At 57.6% G+C, this 20516-nt stretch overlaps 1 protein-coding gene across 3 annotated transcripts in view; it reads right to left on the bottom strand.

Moving 5' to 3' along the window:
• Nucleotides 1–20516, bottom strand: part of TCF7 (transcription factor 7) — a 31534-nt gene continuing 11018 nt past the window's right edge. The window contains exons 4-11 of one of the 3 annotated variants that reach the window (XM_037129861.2): nucleotides 9351–9462; nucleotides 8499–8586; nucleotides 6976–7068; nucleotides 5691–5810; nucleotides 5045–5207; nucleotides 4818–4925; nucleotides 4218–4266; nucleotides 1–1648 (exon numbers count right to left, since the gene is read on the bottom strand). In XM_037129861.2, the coding sequence (XP_036985756.2) occupies nucleotides 1626–1648; nucleotides 4218–4266; nucleotides 4818–4925; nucleotides 5045–5207; nucleotides 5691–5810; nucleotides 6976–7068; nucleotides 8499–8586; nucleotides 9351–9462 (756 nt within the window). In that variant the 3' untranslated portion in view covers nucleotides 1–1625. The remainder of the gene's footprint in view (nucleotides 1649–4217; nucleotides 4267–4817; nucleotides 4926–5044; nucleotides 5208–5690; nucleotides 5811–6975; nucleotides 7069–8498; nucleotides 8587–9350; nucleotides 9463–20516) is intronic. The other 2 variants (XM_037129860.2, XM_037129862.2) reach the window with 2 other exon arrangements.

Genomic DNA, 20516 nt, shown 5'->3' with positions numbered 1-20516 from the left:
AACAGTAAAAAGTATCTTTATTCTCATGTTTAAAATTTTTTTCTATGATGATGCTTTAACAATACAAAAATATTTTTAATACTACAATGGCCCTTTTTTCGCAAGACTTCCTGCAACACTACACTAGAATATATGATCTTTGGAATCAGAGAAGCCAGTAGGTAAAGTAGGAACTAAAGGCTTTTGTTGGAGAGTATGTGTGGGTATAGGGACAGCCCTTTTTCTTTGGATTCAGGCTATATATACAGTGAGGAGGCACCAAAAACCCAAGTTAAATTAAAAAGGTGGTTGTTTTTTTTTGTTTGTTTTTTTTTAAGGCTCAGGGTTGAAGCTTGGCTCAGAACTGGGTTAATTAGGCTGTGGTGAAAGCCCAGTCTACCACTGGAGGATTTCTGGGCTCCTTGCTTTGGCTGTAATGGTCCTTCTTCCCAGTGCCCTAGAGGGAAACTGAAGCTGGCCTGGTTTTGTTTGGCTTCTCACCGCTGCCGAAGAGCTGGCTAGACTGAGGTGGATAAGCTGGAAATGGATCTGTGAAAAAGCCTCTCAGAATGGGGAGGGATGCAAACCAGGTTTTGGGCCATGACTTCTTTGAACTGTTGACTACAGCCACTAGTGACAGGTCTGGGGCTTTGCTATCAGGGCTTCTTAGGTGATTGAGTTTCTCAGGAACCATTTCCAAGTAATTTGAACCAGACGGCCAGATAATCCCTACCACCCACACTTGCCTGATCAAGGTAGTGTCAGGTTTTTCTGTTGCCTAGGGTGATAGGCCTAAACTTAACCTATTCCATCCCCTCTACTCATAAGCTCCTGAGGATGTGGCAGGATTTCTCTGGTCCAGCGTACAAACGGCAGCTAGCTTTCAGTAAAACGTGGCTTTTCTAGGCCCTTAAGAGAAAGCATGGTCATCTTGAGCTTTGTGGTTGTGCCAGGCTCACATTTGGTAAACCAGCTCATTCCTGGTCCGTGAAGTGACAGGGAGGGGGCGGGGGGGGGGCAGTGGTGGGAGTGGGGAGGTGAGCTAGGGAGGCAGGGTAGGGTAAGCGGCTGGGGCATCTGGTTAGCAAGATGATGGCAAAAAGAACAGATGTAAGCTGCCATGAGGCACAGGAGAGGCCCTTAATCAGGTAATGACACAGATGGGATGCACCACTCGGAGCAGTTTGAAGTCATGGCCCCAGGTTCAGGTAGAAGTTGTGCAGCCTCTGAAATCAGCACCTGGACCCTCAGGAGTTAACCGGGGCCCTGGCTGGTTCCCACATGCTGTAGGGCTCTGTCGGTGCTTCTCCAAGACTGGGTCCCTGGAGACCAGGTGTCCTGTGCATGCTAGGCTGCCTGTCTCCAGAATTCCTGTTGCTGTACCTGTGTACTCTGCAGGGCATTGCTGAGGGCCTGTGGGGGCCCACAGGGCTGGGAGGCTGAGAGCAGCTGACAGACCTGGTGATGTAGGCGCTGGCTCCGCAGGGCTAGCAAGTAGTGCTGTGGGGAAATGGGGCAGCAGGAGGTATGAGGGTGAATCCTGGGGGGCTGGGGACCCGGAGCAGCCTAGAGTACTGTCATCGGAAGGAACGGGGCTGGGGCAGCGGCCTTCTCCGGGTAAGTACCGAATGCATTTCTTTTTCCTCCTAGGAATAGTGAAGAGAGTTATCTGTAAACAGAGGGTGAATTCATAGTCATACACCACAACCAAAAAATGCTGTCTTTGCACAGGCCTAGCTGACCTCTTGTCCCCTCTCCCCAGGACATGGATGATGTGTTTATGTCTTCAGAACTGGATCAGCTCTGCTACTGTGCTGGGCCTGGCCAGACCTGGGACAGGTGCGGTTCCCAGCACAGCCACATGGTGGCACAGGAACTTTTGTAGATGGGGCCTGTGGGCTGTCTTTGTTTTCCAGGGGAGCCATATCCTGGTCTGGGCCTTTGAGCCTGTTTAATATGTTTCTGTGGGTTCACATCTGCATTAAGGCAGGGGTGCTGCAATGCTTGTCACTTCTTGGGCTGAACAATCCTAGTGCTCAAAGCTAGGTTAGTGGCAGAGAAGGGGAAGAAAAATGGACAATGATTCTTCTCATCCATTCTAACCATCTTGAGTTCTCTGGGACAGTCTGTCTCTGAGTAGTGTAGGATGGGTAGAACGAGGGCCTCCTGTGAGGATAGGGTTGGTTGCTTCACACCATGTACTCATACACACATACACATATTCCTCCTGATTCCTTTTTGCCCTTGGGTAGGGAGCATGGTGCACAGCCCACCTGAGGGGCTGGACAGACATTACTCAGAGTCAGTGAACTAGCTGTCTGGAGTAGCCTCAGCCCCAGGCCTACGAGGCCTGGTGTGAACCTGAATTAAGCAACTTTTAGCCACTTGGTAGATATTCTTTTCACACACACAAGCATTTTTCTGTTGTGTGGTGGAACAGAGTTGTTGCTACAAGACCTGCTCTTCTCTCCCTTCCTCTCCAGCCCTCTGGTCTCTAGGTAAAAAATGATGACTTACTTTGCCACTTGGCCTCCAGGTTGTTCATGGTACTTTCTACTATGGTCGTCTTTTTTTCCCCTTAGCTTTAAGGGCTCAGGCAGAGATCCCAACTAGAAGTGATGGAACTGGCTGGCCATTATGACTTTCAGGCCTGGGACCAGGGGCTGAGGCCACCTGAATGGTGTTTTTTAACAACTGAGGACCAGCTAAGCCTGCTTAGCACCAAACCATCATTACCTGAGGACTGCAGGCATCAGAACTACCTTCTTGAGCCTGCCTTCCCTTCCCTTCTAGAACATTGTCTCTTCCCCTCCTTCCACTTAGACCCAAGAGATTTTCCCTACAGACTGTTTAGTATTCCCTCCCATTCTTAAAAGGCATGGGCTCCACAATCTGCAGGTGTCTTAGGGGGTTGAGTTGTAGGGGTGGGCAAAGGAAGGCTGTAAGCCCAGCAGAACATATGCAGAGTCAGGGAAGCAGCTTGAAGCAAAGGGAGAATGGTGGTGGGGACAAACCCACCTGCACGGACCACACCAATCCGTCTGCTGGTTGAGGCCAAAGCGAGCACGGCATTTCTTAGGCGAGCCAGGGTCTGCTCACAGCCATGCCAGAGGGGCAGAGCAGGGCAGAGGGCGAGCAGGCAGGCAGCAGGGCAGAGCAGGGCCCAGAAAGAAGAGGTAACATCAGTGTTAGCCAGTCACAGGTACCCCACAGCCCCAAAAGGCAGAGGGCCTCTCCATGGCACAGCCAGCCCCAGTGGGAAGCCCTAGGGCTCAGCCAAAGTATTAGGAAAGGTGTGCACGGCACCCAGGGGGGCAGAAGAGGCAGTGGGAAGAATGGTGGGGAAGAGAGAGGATCCTATCATGTTAGCTCCTCTGGCTCGTGGGGCTTCTTGCAGCATAAGAGCTGTGAAGGAACCCAGGGAAGCTCTTGGGGATCCAGATCTAGCCTCCTCTGCTTTAGGTCTGTCTCTACCCCTGAATTCTCTGCCAATTTACTCCCCTCCCCCATTTTTGCCAACACCCTATCTGCCTAACCCATACCCTCTGTGCTGTGGCTGAAACCTACTCTACACACTTTTCCAGATGCAAAATAAAACCCATTTTTCAGCCTCAGAAAAAGGGCTGAAGCCTGCCCTGCCCCAGTTGGAGTGTGGGGGAGCAGCACAACCAAGAAAGTCATTCATGAATGTGGATCAGAGTTGGGACAGGAATCCACCCACAGAAGGACACGCAGCAGAGTGTGGGCTCCCTCCATCCTCTACACAGCACTGCCATGAAAAATGGTGGGCGGGGGTAAACTGCCAGGCACCAGCCAGCAGGCTGTGTGACCACAGGCGTAGGCATGGGGTCTGGCTCAGTCTCTATGTAGATAGCAGGCTGTCCACCTCAGAACCCCCAGGATGCAGTGTTGGGTTTAGTGTGGAGTGTACAGTTAGTTCCTCACTCACTTCCCCTGGCAGAGGTGAGCTATGAGCACAACAGGGTAGCAAACATGGTGGGCCTACACACCATGGCTATGTGAACTGGCTTCTGCTGGTCTTCCCTAGGACTTAGTATAGCTGTTCCTCAAGTGGGGATCTGACTTGCCAGGTGCAGGCCGTGTTTCCAGAGAGCCCAGGGCCCAGGCACTGAAGGTTGGTGGCTAAGTACTTGGCCCTTCCCTCTGTGCCAGACTAGTGATGCTTGTCAGGTGGGGAGCTGGAGAGGAGCCTCACTACTGCTGAGGGAAGGTCTCACCTGTGTTGGATTCTTGATGCTTTTCCCTGGACCGCCTCTTCTTCTTCCCCTGCAGGGAACAAAGGGGGAGAATCATCAGATCTAGGAGGTGGCCACTAACCCCAGTGAGAGAGTGGCTGGGATAGCTGCAGTCAGCTGCCTAGCCTGGCTACCACTGGCACACTGGACTCCAGGCACAGAATCTCTACCTGGGGACCCTAGCATTTCTTGACTGCAGTTCTTGCTAGGTAAACCATGAGACAATCAGGGGCTCCTCCTCTTTCCCACACTGGTCTCCATTTTGAATGGAAGAGGTGACTTCCAGGCCCCTTCCTCCCTTCTGCTTATGAGCCCAAATCAAATATAGGGCAATAGCCCCGCATGGAGTGGGGGTAGATCCTGGGTGGAAAAAAGGACCTGGGCTTGCCTTTATCGGCAGCTCCCCTTGCCCCACCCACTTCTGAGCTAGCTGTGGGAGGCCTCAGACCCCTCCAGCCTACCACCTCCCCTCCTCTGTGCCTTCGGGACAGTAGTCCTGCTTTCCTTACTGAGACTGCCGTGGGCTATGGAATCTGAAAGGTTCCCTGACCCATCCCCTACTGTGTGTTGTTGGCCACTCACGTAGTTGTCCCGCGCTGACCAGCCTGGATATAGCTGCATGTGCAACTGCCTCTCCTTACGGGCCAACTCATAATACTTGGCCTGCTCTTCTCGTGACAGTGCGTGCCACTGCAGAAGGGAAGGGGGTGCAGAGGGAGTGCATCAGGGAGTGAGCAGGGCAGGCTGCACCAGGGTGAATGAAGGTGGTCAGGGGCCACCCCTGCCAGCCCACCTGCCCGTGGCCTCACCCTACGGCCCAGGATCTGGTTGATGGCAGCACTCTCCTTGAGTGTGCACTCTGCAATGACCTTGGCTCTCATCTCCTTCATGTACAGCATAAAGGCATTGAGTGGCTTCTTGATGGTTGGCTTCTTGGTTTCCTTCTCTGCCTTGGATTCTGCCTGCGTCTTCCTGAGGGATGCACACCCAGATCACTTGGGAGCCCCCTCAATGCCCACCTAATGCTACCACCCTCCTCTACTATATCCAGTGCATGTGGTAAGGGCATGGATACTTTGACTTTTGTAAATGGAATCTTTTTTTTTTTTAAGCTTCTCCAAAATTGATGAACAGAGTTAGTTCCTTACAGGGATATTGCAACTAAGTAAGAAAAGCATGTATAAGAATTTCTCAGCCACTTCCATCTTGGCTTAAAGTAAATCTTGGTTTCCCACCCCCCCTACTCCCTTCTGCTTCTGAAGCTCAAAAAAAAACAGTGGTCAGTGGCAAAAGCCAGTTTGGCCGGAGGCTTTCTCTGGTAGTCCTTGGAGCTTCCAGGCAGCAGGTCTTCAGCCTAGTAGAAGAAATGTGTATCCCGGTCGACGGACAGATGGGAGCCTGTGATCTGCTCACCTGCTTTCCTCCCTCCTCCCCACTATCTGCCTTTTCACTCACAGGCTGCGATCGTAGGGCTGCAGTTCCTGCTTCCCTGAGGCGGGCACAATGGCTGGGTGGGGAATGGCTGCTGGGTGACCAGGTACGCCAGAACCTAGCATCAGGGATGGGTGGGTGAACCTAGAAGCAGGAAGAGAGTTAACTCTGAGCCAGGTGTGCACAGGCCAGATCTTGGGACACACAGAGGCCCTGCACAGTGAACGAGGACAGGTGAACAGATATCCCAGCCCCACTGGCCCACATACAAACACCGACACTTACAAATACTTGCTCCCAACATATTACACAGACAATACTGCAAAAATCTACTTATACATCATTTAGGTGATGACTAAATTAAGGCCTAAAATATCTTTTGACTCTCACCCCTTGTCACCTGCCCTTTCCAGCTCAGCTTCATGAGCCTGTGCCTGCCTTGAGGGCTTCCTCACCCTTCTGATGGGACTCCTCTAGGACTCTCTCACACAACCTTTTAACAGCACCCGAGTGCTCCTGGCTGCTTTTGCTGAAATTCTCCCACTGCCCAGAGCCCTGCTGACCATCTCTGCTGACATTTTAGCCCCATCTTTTCCCATTTCCCATCACTTCCCACCCCAGCCATCCCCAGCTACTGATGTTCCCTTGGTCCCCCCCTCACTCAGGAGATCTTAACCCTTTCCAAGAAGCTCTGTGACACAGCAGGTCTGGCTGGGGTCTCCTTGGGGCCTCCCCAATGCCCACATTGCATTCAACTGCTGGTGCTCCTACCCGGCGAGCTGCACAGTGCTGGAAAACTCTGCTGAATTCCATCTTCCATACTTTGCTCACTCCCTCAGTGAAAGATACATGCTAAGTAAAGGGACACACACATACACCATACCACACCTCCCACTTCATTTTCTGTCCCTATGGATACCACTCTGCCCCTTGCTGCTTGAACAGGTGTGGGGTCCCTAAGCCAGCCAGAGCTTGGAGACATGTAAAAATGCTGCCTCAGCTTGGGCGGAGCTCAGGGAAAGTCCGGACTGGCCCTCCCCTCAGCAGGGATGCAGAACAGCAGTGTGTGCATGCACTGTCCCTGGCTGCTCTGGGGTGCTCTGTTGCAGTGTGGCCTGGGCTTATAGGCCTTTTGCAGTCCCACTGGCTTCATTCTTAGGCACAGGGCAGCAAGAGGCTGCAGAATGACAAACAGACGGATGGACAAACGACTAGCACAGGGCAAGCAGTGACCTGGGCATGGCCTTGTGTGGGCACTGAAGCCTGGGCAACAGGAAGCAGGAGCCTGGCTGCAGGGAAGGGGACTCACCTGGGGTAGGGGGCGCCAGGGGCTGCAGTGGGGGCAGGGAAGTGCTGTCTATATCCGCAGGAAGGGGACAGGGGGTAGAGAGGAGGGCTGGGCCTGTGGTTGGGAGAGACAGCTGTTAGCAGTCTTGCTACTGGCCATAAGTGGGGAAGGACTTCCCTCCACGCTCCAGCCTGGCCCTAGATTGTGAGGCAAATCAGCTTGTGCTTAGACCACTCCAGTGTGTTTGAAGCATCTGCCACCAGAGGGCAACCTGTGCTGCACCTGTTTTCTTCTACAGGCTTGTACTGCTGCCTCAGGAGTAGAAATGGCCACTCTCCCAGGAGCCGGCTCAGTGGGCCCCCAGGTCCCTGCCAGCCTTGTCTCCTGAAATGAAATGTCCCTGTCAGTACAGAGTTGATACCTGCCCTAGGGCCTTTGCACCCTCTACTGACACCATCAGGCTTGTGCTCCAGTCCCACTTTGCCTGCGTCAGCCCCTGGCTACCCTAAATGACCCTCTCTCCCCAAAGCCCTTGGGATCCCGAGCCAGATGAGGTGCCCCCTGGGTTCCTACAGTCCCTAGTCAAAGCCCTGCTAACAGAACCTTGCCACTGGCTAGCCCCTTGTCTGGGTGGCACAGACTGAGTTCTGCGAGGGTGGGGGCCTTAGGATCAGCCAGCGCCAGCAGTGCTGCTCTGGTGCCCAGATCCTTGCCTGGCACACTTCAAACCTGGGGGTACTTGTGGGAGTAGCCCTGGTTGATTTTCAGAGTGGCTTTGTTCAAAGAGAATCTAGACATAGAGGGACGCATGAGTAAAGGGCCAGTGCAAAGGGACAGGTAGGCTCCTAGGCTGGGCCTCTGGCCTACCCTGCCCTCTGGGGAAGCCAGGCTTTCCTGCTGTGAAGTGACGGCCCCAGGCCAGAGAGGCTGAGACCTGCTCAAGTCTCACACTGCAGATGCTGACAAAGGGCCAGTTAGCCTGCTAGACCAACTCCAACTGAAGACAGGCCCTTTGGCCCCATAGTTGGGCCTGCTGACTTAGGGTCCATCCAGGCCAGCTTTTCATGGCTAGGGGCTTGGGCTCAAGTAGCCACCATAGGGGCAAGGAAGAGACACTGCCCCTCAAGCTGCTCAGCCAAGGAAGTGACCAGCCAGCAGCAGGCATTGAGGCAAATAGGAAGTATCCTCCTGCCCGTGGCCGAGAAGCCACAGCCTCGCTATGGCCATTCTTGCTGTTACCTCCCTGCTCAGGCCTCCCTTTTCTTCCTCACTCATAATGGCCCTGGGCAGCCCAGGGTTCTCTCATTTGTCTCAGACACTGAAGCAGAGTTCGAGGGCAACAGGGCTGAGACCACAGCCTAATCTCCTGTATTCCTGAAAGGAGAATGCCAAGCTACCAGGGGAATGGCTAGAGCTGCTGGCCAGCCCTGGTATCTATACAGATTTGGCGACGGTGCTCAGCACAGGATGGAGGAGGAAAACAGAAGGGCAGGTTTGGGTCCAGTCAGCAGAAGGTGCCCCTTTCCCATCAGGCCCACACTCACCAGCTCACAGTGTGGGGGAGCTGTCCCATGCTGCCTGAGGTCAGAGAGTAGAAGCCAGAGAGGTCAGAGGTCTGCAGAGGCCTGTGAACTGCAGTGGAGAGGGGCTGAGTGAGTAGCCTGACTCAGAAGCCCCTTTAGCTAGTTCCTGCACCCTAGAGCCTCCTGTGGGGGGCCTCTGAGATCCCACCCGCCTTGCAAGAGTACCAGACATACTGCTCCATTCAGGACTACCCCAGCGTGGCAGCAGTACTTCACCCACAGGCTAGGGAACCCAGGGCGGAGGGGGTGGGCGGTATGCCCAAGGACACTGGCTGGCCACTGGCAGGCCACTGGCAGAGTTGGAGCCATTCTGGAATGGGACACCAGGCCTCGCCACCACCAGTCTGCAACTGGAGTCTCTCTGCCAGGGCCCCTAGTCTGGGGTAACCTGGCCTGTGGAGCCAGAGTTCCAAACCACCCCTCACCCCCCTTTGAGTCAGCAGGTTTCCCACAGTCGACAGTGGCTGATTTCAGAATGACTGCCTGAGGCCGAGGTGAATCAGCCATCACAACCACCACTTTCCATTTTCTCACTGGGGGAGGGAAAGCGCCTGCAAGTTTTATAGTTATCAGCTTCACACAGACGCCTGCTCTCATACTGCACTGGGAGGTTCCCACCTCAACCTGAAGCCTTCAGATTTCCACCGGGCCCCACCTCTCCCAACCCTCTGGTATCCTCTGGCCCCCTGATCCAGGCTTCTGGAACTTTGCGGGGGGCGAGGGGTTCCCGATTTTGCAGAGCCCAATGTTCTCCAGTTGTAAAAAGGGCCAGCCCCCTGTCTCATTGGGCCCCTCCCCACCCCAGGTCTGTACCTTGCTTCTGGTTGATGTCAGCTGGTGCAGGTGTGGGGTGTGGGCTGCTGAAGTGTTCGTAGAGAGGGGAGAGCTGGGGGACGCCATGGGCAGGCTGGCTGGTCTTGTTGTGCTGAAAAGTGAGGAGGACGGGTGAATGTAGGGAGGGACCCGAGGGAGACAGGCACGGGCCTTGGGCTCCGTGCAGGCAGAGCCCTGATTAGCTGTGTGTGTGGGCAGCCCAGCTGTCAAGTAAAATGGGGGCGGTCAAAACCACAGGCTCACAGGAGGGGGCACCACTCAAGCCAGGCTGTGTCCAGTGGTCCAGCCCTCCTGCCCCCACCCCCAGGCTTGGCCCCAGCCATCGCACCTCCCAGAGAGCCTCTTGGTCTTTCTGTGCACTCAGTTCCAGGAGGCGCACCTCCCTGTCCGGGGGATTCTTCCTGCCTCTGTGCTTCAGAGGGCCCCCAGCGTCTCAGAGGCCCTCTGACTTGCTCAGAGCCTCTAGCCTCATACACATCAGGACAAGGTCAGAGGACCTGCCCTGCCCTAGGAGCTTGCTTTCCTGCTGCAGCCCCCAGACTAGGGATCCTGAGTCTGACCCCCTGTCCCACCCCCTGTCTCAGACTTAAAAGAATTTGGGAACACAGGAGAGTCCCCTCCACCCTCTAACTCGGGGGAGGGGCCAGGCTCCCTCCAGGGCCAACCCGCCCAACCCCACACTTCCTGTTTCCTCAGCACCACAGGACTCTTACTTTTCACACCAGTCACACCAGTGTGTCATGAGGTGACTCAGGCTGAGAAGGGGGCTCCCCATGGGACCCAGGCACAGAGAGTTGCTGCTCAGGGCCGAGGCCCCGCTCTGCCTGTCCTCAGGGCACATCTGTGCGGCCCTGGAGACGTCTGCACTGAGGCTTGGCTCCCACCCACTAAGTCCAGGGGCGCAGGTGCCGCTGTCTGAGCATAGATGAGTGGCCTCTCTGGGGTGAGACGGTCGTACGAGGTCGTTGCCTGGGCTCCTTCCCACCCTGTGGGTGCAATTTCCCACTTGCTGCGTTTAACCAGACTCCACAACATCTCTGGGCTTCAGTTTTCTGTTCTGTGTAATGGCTGGGGCCCATGGTCCCTCACTGGCTGCTGGAGGTCCAGGGTGAGGCTACAGAGAAGGGAGAGTATGAACTGCAGGTAGCCAAAAGGTGAGGCTACCAGGTGGGCACGGGCTCCCACGACCTGCCCCAGGGGAGCTTGAGGCCGAGCTATTGGCTGCACCCTCCCCCTCAGGGATTGGGGGAGCAGCCTGACAAACAGGGCTGATCAGCCTTCCTTTTGTCATCGGGCAGACAGGGGCTGTCGTCCCAGCAGTGGTGGCCGCTCCCCTGCAACTGGAGTGCATGTGGCACCGCAGCCCCTCCTGGAGCCCGACACCTCCCCTCTGGCCAGCGCCCACCTGGCCTCCTTGGGCAGGTGAGCTTCCCTTTGCAGCCCCTCAGAAGGCTCTCCACTATGAACTTGAGGAGCTGCAGGCTGGCCAGGGGCAGACCCTAGTTCTGACACATGTGCTCTCCAAGAACTCACTGCAGTATCTGAGCATCCGCCTCCTTACAAGATGGAGATGCTCTGAAGGCTGTGAGGTGCGAGGAGCAAGCCAGACAACACCCAAGAGCTCGACTCAGTGTCGGGTGACGAGGAAGGGGCGCGCAGAAAGCCCTCTGTCCGCCTAGAGCCCCTTGTCGCGCCTCCCTTGCCCTCTGCTGCTGGGCCGCCCACAGGCCACACACTCGGCTTGAGGACGCCAGGCAGGGGGCTGGCTGAGATGCAGGCATGCCAGGCAGCCCACTGGCAGCACCACCGGTGCCAGAGGGCAAGGACAGGACCCTGCCGTCCCCAGGCCTTGGCGCTGTCACCGCCCTGTTGCTGTTCCAAGGTCAGGCTTCCTGGGCGAGCTAGGGGAGTTATTTGCTACTCGCAGGTTTCCTCTCATCAGGGTCTCCATGATCTCCATGCTGCTGAACTCAGCGGTCAGTTCTCAGTCTGCACGTGACCTGACCTCTTGGCAGCAGTGGACATGATGGATTTCTCTCTACTCCTTGAAATGGGTCCTTCGCTAGGCTTCCAGAACACCACACTCGCCAATGTTCCTCCGTCCTCACGGGCTACTCCTACTCAGCCTTGCTTCTGTCTCCTCGCCCTCTCCATGTGCTGGCTGGGCCCTGGCCCCCACCCAGGGTGTTGTCCTTTGGGCTCCTGGCTTTACGGGCCTTCATCTGATGGCTCCACGAGTGTGTCTCCAGTGCCCACCTCTCCTAGGAACTCCCCTCTCCAGAGGCTCACTCGTGGACGCCAGTCCGAGGCCTAAAACGCTACCCCGACTCAGGATGGCCGAGGCAGAACCTTTGCCTTCTGCTGAATGCTCCTCTGCATCTGCCTCAATGAGCGGCAGCCCCTTCTCCTGGTGGCCCGGATCACATACCTCGGAGTCATCCTTGCCTCTTCCTTCCCCTCACACCCCACAGCCACTCTGTTGGCAAGTCCTAGTGGCTCTGTTCTCAGAATACACCTAGAGTCCAACCACTTCCCCCTCCCTCCTGGTCCAAGCCACAGCCACGTTTCTCTGGATGACTGCAGCCACCTCCCGCCCCTAGCCAGTCCCCCAAACCAGGTCCCTGCACTCCCCTGCCTCCAGCCTCTACTGGCCTTCACCTGGGCCTCCAAAGCTCCACAGGCCCAGGCCCCCAGCCCCTCGCTCTGTCCTCCTGCTCACTGTGCCCAGGACTTCCCACGCGCTGCAGCCTCCAGTCTCCCTCTGTAGTTACTCCAGCGGTGATTTCAAGTGGGCTGCGATGAGAAGTGAGTTGGGAAGCCCAGATGTAGGCTCGCTGACCTTTCCACGGTGGGATCCTGGGCCAGTCTGCCCCTTATAAAGTGAGAATGAGTGTGCCAGCCCTGGCTACCTCACTGGTCGCAGATGCAATGGTCCTGCTTCGTCTCCTAGAACTTTTGGGAACAGGAGCTGAGGGCCCATGCAGGTGGGAAGCTTCCTGGAAGCCTCTGGAGACTTTATCCATAGGTTCCTAGGACAGTGTCGGCCAGTGTCAGCCAGGGTGACTGAGCCTCAGGGTCCTCTGCCTCAGGAACCTGGGACTGAGGGCCCTTACTGCCTGAGGGCCACACGCCTGCAGCCCTGGCCCACCAGGTGGCACTGACACCCTCCACAGGTCCGTCTGGGCCACAGGGGACTGTTGAGTCTCAGCTCTTGCTTTGGAGAAGACCCTGGTGCTCAGCAGCTCTGGCACCGTGGCCCTCACGGCCATACGCCTGGCTGCCAGGTAAGCGCCTCTGGCCCTGGGAAACCTCAGCAGCAGAGCCAGGGGTCCACAGTGCCAGCTGCAGGAAGACAGTCCCAGAGCTCCACTCTGCCTGGAGCAGGGCCAGGGGAGGATGCGGGTGTTGGCTCCTCAGTGGTTTCTCAGCTGGATCGCCCCTACCCCAGAAGAGCTAGCTTTGGCCAGGATGCCCTGATGGAGGGCTAGAGGTGACCCTCCTTGGCCAGACCTGGGAAACAGAGGGATTCAGCTCAGCCTCCAGCCTCCGGCCCAGCAGGTATGTGGGTGATGGCCAGTGGGGTGGGGTGTGAGGCTTTGCCTGGTGGACAAAGGGTTCACCCTGTCTACCAGCCTTCCCTGGGAACTGGGGAAAAGCCTCATTAAACAGGAGTCTGCAGGCAAAACAAAGAAGAGGTGCCAGGTAGGCAGGGGGAGCAGAGGGCCTGCCGGCAGCCAGAGGCCCTGAGGAGGCCAGGCCAGCAGGGAGGGCACCGAGGACCTGACCAGTCTTTCCCACATCTGTGCCAGCTGCCCTTCAGCCTCACTCCCCAGCCCCCTCCATGCCTGGTGGTGGTAGCCAGGGGGAACTAGCTGGCACAGGGCCCAGCGCCCCACACCCCCGTCCGCCGGTGGAACGTCCCGCTCCATGGACTCAGCACAAGGCTGTCCCAGGGCCAGTTTGCCCAGACAACAGGGTGGGGTTGTCTGAGGCTTGGTGTGTGCACGGGGGACCCAGTGATGGCAGCGCCCCTCCGCCGCTTCCCCCGACGGTGACTGCCCAGCCTCCAAGGTCAGGAGGCCTGGGTCAATTCTCCCCACCAGGCTCTGAGCATTTCTTTCTTTCTTTTTTAAATTTTATTTATTTATTTTTAGAGAGAGGAGAAGGGAAGGAGAAACAGAGTGAAACAACAATGTGTAGTTGCCTCTCATGCGCCCCCTACTGGGGACCAGGCCCACAACCCAGGCCGGTGCCCCACCTGGGAATCGAACTGGCAACCCCTCCGTTTGCAGGCTGGTCCCAACCCACTGAGCCACCCTAGCCAGGGTCAACCCCACCTTTTTTAACTCTGAAGGCAGAGTGACAGAGCTGGATACTCATTAAGTGCTCACAGCACGGAGGGGTGTGTAAATGAATGAAAGACTCAACGGCAGTCCATACGCCTTGACCAGGACCCCTGCTCTTTGCCTTTGCCTGCAGCGTCCCCGGGAATCTCTGCATCCTCCCCCCCCACTCCAGGATGGGTCTAGGACTCAGAGCCTGGGGCCAGGGGCCAGGAGCTGCTACACGGCTCTTACTGCTCTTCCCATGCCGCACTCAAAATCTACCATCCCAGAGGTGCTCCTCGTCCTTCTGGGATATTCCCATTGGCCCATGGCTGGAAACTTTTCACTGCGGTGTCCTGGCATGCCTCCTCCAGAGCAGGCTGCAGCCAGGCAGCGGCCCAAGGACAGGGCTGGGCAGGTGGAGGGACTCCTGAGGCAGGTCTGCTCTGCCCTGAGGTTGAGCTTAGGCCTGGCTGGGCCGCCCCCCTTCCCCTCCTCAGAGCCCCCCCACAACTTCCTGCAGGCTCAGGTGAAAAATAAACACCGTCGGCATTTTCCCTGCAGACCGCAGCGGTCTGCTCACTGCGCCCTGAGAGCCCTTGCCACTGCCGGCGGAGAAACTCCCTCGCCTCTGACGGTTGACTCTGAAAACCCCCAAGCGCCTGAGCCCCACAACACTTTCCCAGAGAAGAAAGTTGTCGCTTCCTCTGGCCTTAAGACTGGGGTTGAGGGAGCATGTGGAGCCTGACCAGGCCCTCCGAAGAAGGCCTCCCTGGGGCAGGGGACTGTGCCTGGAGAGAGGTACCCACCCCCTAGCTTCCCCCAACACACACACACACACACACACACACACACACACACACACACACACACACACACACACACACACACACCAGGATTCTCAGTTGGTTGCTACTGGCAGACACACTCGATCAGTATGCATTTCCAGACTGAGCTCCTACTATGTGCCAGGCTGAGGGAACAGCATCTGTTAATGACAGCTCATTGTGCCAGGCATAGCTCTGAGCACCTCAGAGAGTTCAACTCCCACTCCTAAAACAAACCTGTGACGTAGAAACAATCACTATGCCCATTCGATACACGAGGAAAGCCAGGCACAGAGAGGATCTATAGGTCAAGGTCACATAGCTAGTCAGAGGCGGAACTGGGATTCCATCCCTGCTGCAAAGGCTCTGTGGTCAGTCACCATGGCCAGGACAGGACAAGGGCAGCAGGGAGAGGGTCCCTGTCCTGTAGCCACTCTCTCCCTCTCCAGCCTGGCTGGTCAGAGCTACCAGAGCCAGGGCTTCCCTGACCCTAAAAATGTTCCAGCAGGTCTGGACCCCCATTACCAGTGTTCTGGCCACACCCTCTGCCTGCCTGTCAGTGACCACCAGACACGGCTCCCAGCACCTAGCCCCGCTCTGCCCTGCTCGCAGGGGCCCAGCCACACGGGCCAGCTCTCCGGTCACGGGCCCAGCTCCCTCCCAGCACCTTGCCCACCCCAGCTCCATCCCCTCACAGCCTTCCACACTTCCTCTGGCTCCCTGCCATACTGGCTCCTCGTGCTGACCCCAGTCTAAGGGCCAGTTCCTTGGAAAGGACCATGACCGTTGGGTTCCATCGGCCTAGCAGACAGAGATGCCCACCAGGTGCAGAGGTCAGCCTGTGGGTCCTGGAGGGACCGGCAGATCGGTCATCTCTGCCAGTCCAGGTCCTGAGACAGTCCCTGGACTTGTCGAAAGAAGGTCTGCAGAACCCCCAGCGTGGAGCGCTACTGCCTGCCGCCCACACTCACCTGCCAGAAGCTGACCTGTCTCTCAGCTCCTGGCCCCTGGGGGTTTCCAACCCTGCTCTGGAGCGAGGGAGAGGCTCTTGGGGACGAGCCCCCAGGAGTGGCAGATCCACACCATGAGCTTCTGTTTCTTCTGGGGCAGGGCCTGACCGGACAGAAAGGTGGGCTATTGATAATCACCGTTCTCTCCACCAAGGCACAGAGGTGAAAGAGCATGATAAATGTCACATGTGATGACCAATCTGGGCATCACCTGTTTGAGAAAGTCACCTGTAGCCGCACAGCCCCCCATCAGGTCTGTGCCAGGGGCCCCTCCGTGGGCTCTCTGTCCTCAGTGATGCCAGACAGCCATTCTCAGCCTTCCTGCCTCCCACCCGGCTCCAGCCAGCCATGGAGGGCCGCCAGCCCCGAAGGCCATGCTGTCCCCTCTGCTTGCAGAGCTCTCCCAACTCCTATCCATCTTTCAGGCGTCATCACAAATGAGACTTCTTCCTGGAAGCCTTTCCCACTCTCCCGTTTGAGCAGGAGCACTCCCCACCCCGCCCCAAAGGCCTGCCGACTGTAGCCCTGGCTCGGCGTTGCGGACGTTGCTGTGTGTCCCCTTCTGTCTCCCTGCCCTCACTGAGGTCTGAGGTTGCACCCTGCACTATTTCTGTTACATCCACAAGGGCTGGATCCCCAGAGTTGAGTCCCTAGCAGTGTGGGTAGGCGGGGCCTGGCCAGACAGCCCATATTTAGAAAAAGATGTGGCGGCACTGAACAGAGCACCTGGCTAGGGCTGGCCATAGGGTCACGGCAGCGCGCAGTAGGTTGGGGGTAGCTAAAGCCACTGCTCAGAGTCAGGGACATCCTGCCTGGCACCTAGGACCCTGAGCCTCCTCCTACCCTGCCTTCTGCCTGCCTGCAGTACCTACCTCTGGGATTCAGGATGATCAGACAAAGCCAGGGTCGCCGCTCGTTCAAATGGTACCTTTGTGCACATTAGACAAAGTACCCCTTCCTCTGGACAGGCAGCCAGGCCCATGCCAGGATGCATGGCTTGGGGGAGCACAGTGCAGGCTGGGTTTCAGGTCCTTGGCCCAGCTCCCCATGCCACCCACACAGCAACCCTGCTCAAGGCCCCCTCCAGTCCTCCCTTTCCCCATGTTGCCAGGAGCCAGGCCTGTCAGCTCTGAGCCAGGCCCCATCCACATGCTGGCCCTGCGCACCAATCAGTCTGGCCTCGGTCAGTTCCTTCGGGCTCCTCTCCTGGCTCCAGCAACCTTCAGGCAGCCCCACAGCTCCTCGGCCTTGGTGTCGGGAGCTGGCACCCACTGTTCAGCACCAGTGGTGCTTAAGTGCTATGGAGACTGGCCAGTTACTGAGTGGGAAGCTCCCCCAAGGCCTGGGACCATAAAAGTGAACTTCCACAAGAGGGAAGCAGGCCCCCCAAAAGCTTCCAGAGGAGACTTGCTTGCACACCAAATGGGTCTCAACGTGTGGGTTCCTGCAGGCCCCACCCCTGCAGATACACCCTAAGCTGGGATTGTGCCCTTCCACCCCCAGCGCCCGCGCTGAGCCCCGCTGCCCAGGACATGGTGCTCTTCAGAGGACGGCCCAGAGCTCCCTCCCACAGCATGTTGGACACCTTGTGCCAGACGCCCACCCCAGAACACAGGGCCATGGCCATGCTGGAGGGCTGGGGTTTGGCAGGGCCACACCCTCATGGACCAGAGGCTTTGGTCCTGCCCGCCAGCCCAGGACTGTTGCCATGGCTGCACAGAGCCCTGCCAGGTGCGTGTGGCCAGTCCACCAGCTGCCTGGCCTCGACATCAGATAACGGGCCCGCCACAGCAGAGGTGAGGGCGGGAGCCCCTGCATGCAGCCCTGGCAAACCACAGGCCTGCTCTAAACCCAGCCCCACCCCTAGTCACCCTCAGAGCTATCTGAGCCTTGCTGAGCTGAGTGGCCTGGCCCACGGCCTCCAGTGGTTTCTATGCATTCGTTTGTGTTTTCCTTCCTCCTCTTTGAGGTGAACGCCCCTCAGGACAGGATGTTTTTAGAGGAAAATACAAGCTTCCGGGAGCTGCTGCAGCAGAGCTGCCGGTTGGTGCTACCGACACACTGCCTGGGGATTCTGCAGCAGCCCCATGGCTAGGTGGCCCCCTCTCCCCAGGCAGCCGCTCATGCGGAGCCCAGCCGTCCGAGAGCCCGGGCCAGGAGCTCAGCCTTGGAGCTCAGCCTGTCTTTGGCTGTTGGGAAGGCGAGGCTCTGCGGAAGGGGGCGCTGGAGGAGCCCATGGGGTTTGTGCCCCTGGGAGCAAAGCCATAAGGCTCTGTGGGAAAGCCAGGAGGAAAGCAGCAGAGGTGCAGATGTGGAGACGGCAGCCCCTGCTGCTGCAGGCCTACCGCATGGCATGCAAAGCTCTGCCCCCCGCCAGGACCCCACCAGGTTTCTCCGCCCCTCTGTGGAAGAGGAGGAGGAGGTCCGGAGAGGTTAAAGGACTTGCCCAAGGTCTCAGCCAGCAGTGACAGGTCTGGGTTTGAATCCAGCCCCTTGGGACTCCAGGCCAAAGATCTTTATCACCTGGCTACGGACCCCCAGGGCTAGCTGGCAGCGTGCCAGCATGGGGACCAAGGAGCCGGTAGTCCCAGATTCCCCTCCCCTCAACACTGGGTCTCCAGTCCACTGGGGAGCCAGGACCACCAATCTTGCCAGCAACACCTTGCCAAGATTTTTTCTTAGAACAAAGTGGCTGGCAGCATGGCTCTGACCCGCTCCGAGCTGTCCTTGAGATGACTGGTTCTGTCATAACCGACTAGGAGAAACCGGAGGTTCCCCTCCCACAGGGTCCGGCCTGTGCCCTCCCCCCACGTGCAAGGAGGGTGGAACAGCCATGAGCAGCTGCGGTGGCTCTCTACAGGACTTGTTCAGGGGAAGGGCTGCCTGGCAGGGACAGCTGGGCCCGGACCTGTGGAGGCCAGTGTCACAGGTCCTCCTTGAGGGTGGGAGGGAGGGACGTGGAGATATCACCCCAGCAGCCCCGGATTCATCCCAGCCAGCTGCTGAGGAAAAAGGACAGGATGGGGTGTCGGCGCTGCCCAGCCTGAGCCAGCCCCAGGAGGACGGTCCTGCCTCGGGGCCGCAGGCAGAGAGCTCACTCAAGTCTCGCTCCTGGTAGTTCCTGCCCGTTAAGGGCCCATGAGGTACTGCCTGGACTCAGTCTCGAGGTTTATCCCATGGGAAAGAAAGCAAGGAGTGGAAGGACCTGCTGGAGGCTCCAGGCCCCTGTGTGCTCCTGCCACCCAGCCCCTTGTGCGCAGCGCCAGTGGGGGAGGAGGGCAGGGCCGCTAGCTGCCACAGGGGCCTCTCTCGGCGGAGCTCCCTCACAAGGCTGAGTTAGGGGTCCCGCACCACACCGAACAGCTTACAGATACACACCTGCATGGAGCCGTATAAAGATACCTGGGAGAAGGCGAAAGGCCACATTCCCAGGGTGAGGAGTGGGGTGGGTGAGACAGGGCACCAAGGGGACACAGCTGGATCTATAAAATCCAACTTTTCAAAATGAGTGGAGAGATAGGTTGTCTAAGAGGCAAGGAAGCGTGGTGGTTAAGGGCAGTGACTGCAGGGGTAGGTGCCCCTCGAGGCCTGGGGGGACCTGCACGGGGCAGGTTCAAACCCCTCCTCCAGCACTTACAAGGTACAGGTCCCCCCAGGCCTCAGGGAACATGTCCACACCTCACTGCACTGGTGTCAGGACTGAGCTAATAATGACAAAGGCAAACACGTCCCCAAACCAGGGCTTTTCAGGAAAGCTGTCCTTTGCATGGGCCAGGGCTGCTGGCCCTCTGCTTCCTTTGGGCTGTGGCCGGGTTGCTCTTGGGCCAGACTGCTGAGCCCCTGACTGGCCTTGGGCCGCCAGGGCCAGGGGCCGGGCGGCAGAGAAGAAACTGCTCTCTGAATTCCCCAGTAGGGTTGGCAGTTGGCTCCGGTTCCCCAGCAGCTTCCCACTGGGGGTGGGGGCACACTCAGGGACACCCTCAGCGTCCTCATCCGACAATTCTCAGTGACTCAGCGTCCAGGAAACCCTCCAGCCCAGCCCTGGACCACACAGAGGAGGATGCCTGGGCCAACAGAGGTCCAACAGCAAGCTCCACGCTGAGCCAGGACCTGTCTTCGCGCCATGCACCGAACCCAAGTCACTCTTCGGTGTCACCTGTAAACGCTCTTCCAGGGAGCGTTCACTGTGCAACCCCCGGGCTTCTGCCTCCAACCAACAAGCACAGCCCCTCCGGCCCTGGGAGTCCTGCCCTTGCCAGGCCTCCATCCGGGGCGGGAAGGGTCCAGCCCGGGCCCAGGCCCAGAGCTGTGAGGTCCCACGCAGCAGGGGTGGCAAAGGCCAGACCCTTCTTTGGGGCCAGAGGCATCCAGGGGGATCCGGCTCATAAAACCAACAGGAGCAGAGCAAACACTCAGCTTCTCAGGCTGCAATGCCCCATCTCCACACACTCAAGAGCAAAGGGGCAGGGCAGCGGGGAGCATGGGCTTTGAGAGAAAACAGACATGAGCCCAAGTCCTGGCTCTGCCAGGTACTGGCATGTTCTTAATCTCTCTGGGCCTCAGCTTGCCCACCTGCAAAATGGGAGCAATAATAGTACCTACTTTCTTAGCTTCTTGTAAAGATCTTGATATTGGGATTAAAAGTTCCTGGCATTATTGCTACTGTTATTCTTTCAACAACTGTTTACTGAGCACCTACTGTGCACCAGGTGTCATGTGGGGCATGAAGATTCCATCGCTGAAGACGACAGATGTGGCCCTGGCCCCACAGGTCCTCTTTGGCCCTTTTTGATCCAAACTATCATCCCTGAAACTCCCAACTCCACAAAACCAACAACGTTTGTGGCCTAAGCAATCCTAGCTTCATCTGTCCCCACACCCTGCGGACTGTGGTCACCCCAGCCCCACCCATGGGGTTGCCACCACAGCTGGGTGGCTCCCAGGCTGCACGCCGACTTAAAGCCTGCCAGCAAGCTCCGGGGT

This window comes from Artibeus jamaicensis, unplaced genomic scaffold, assembly GCF_021234435.1.
Source record: "Artibeus jamaicensis isolate MK-2021 breed Jamaican fruit bat unplaced genomic scaffold, CSHL_Jam_final contig_786, whole genome shotgun sequence".
NCBI lineage: Eukaryota > Metazoa > Chordata > Mammalia > Chiroptera > Phyllostomidae > Artibeus > Artibeus jamaicensis.
Note: the sequence above shows the minus strand (reverse complement) of the source record. Positions and strands in the feature narration are given on the sequence as shown.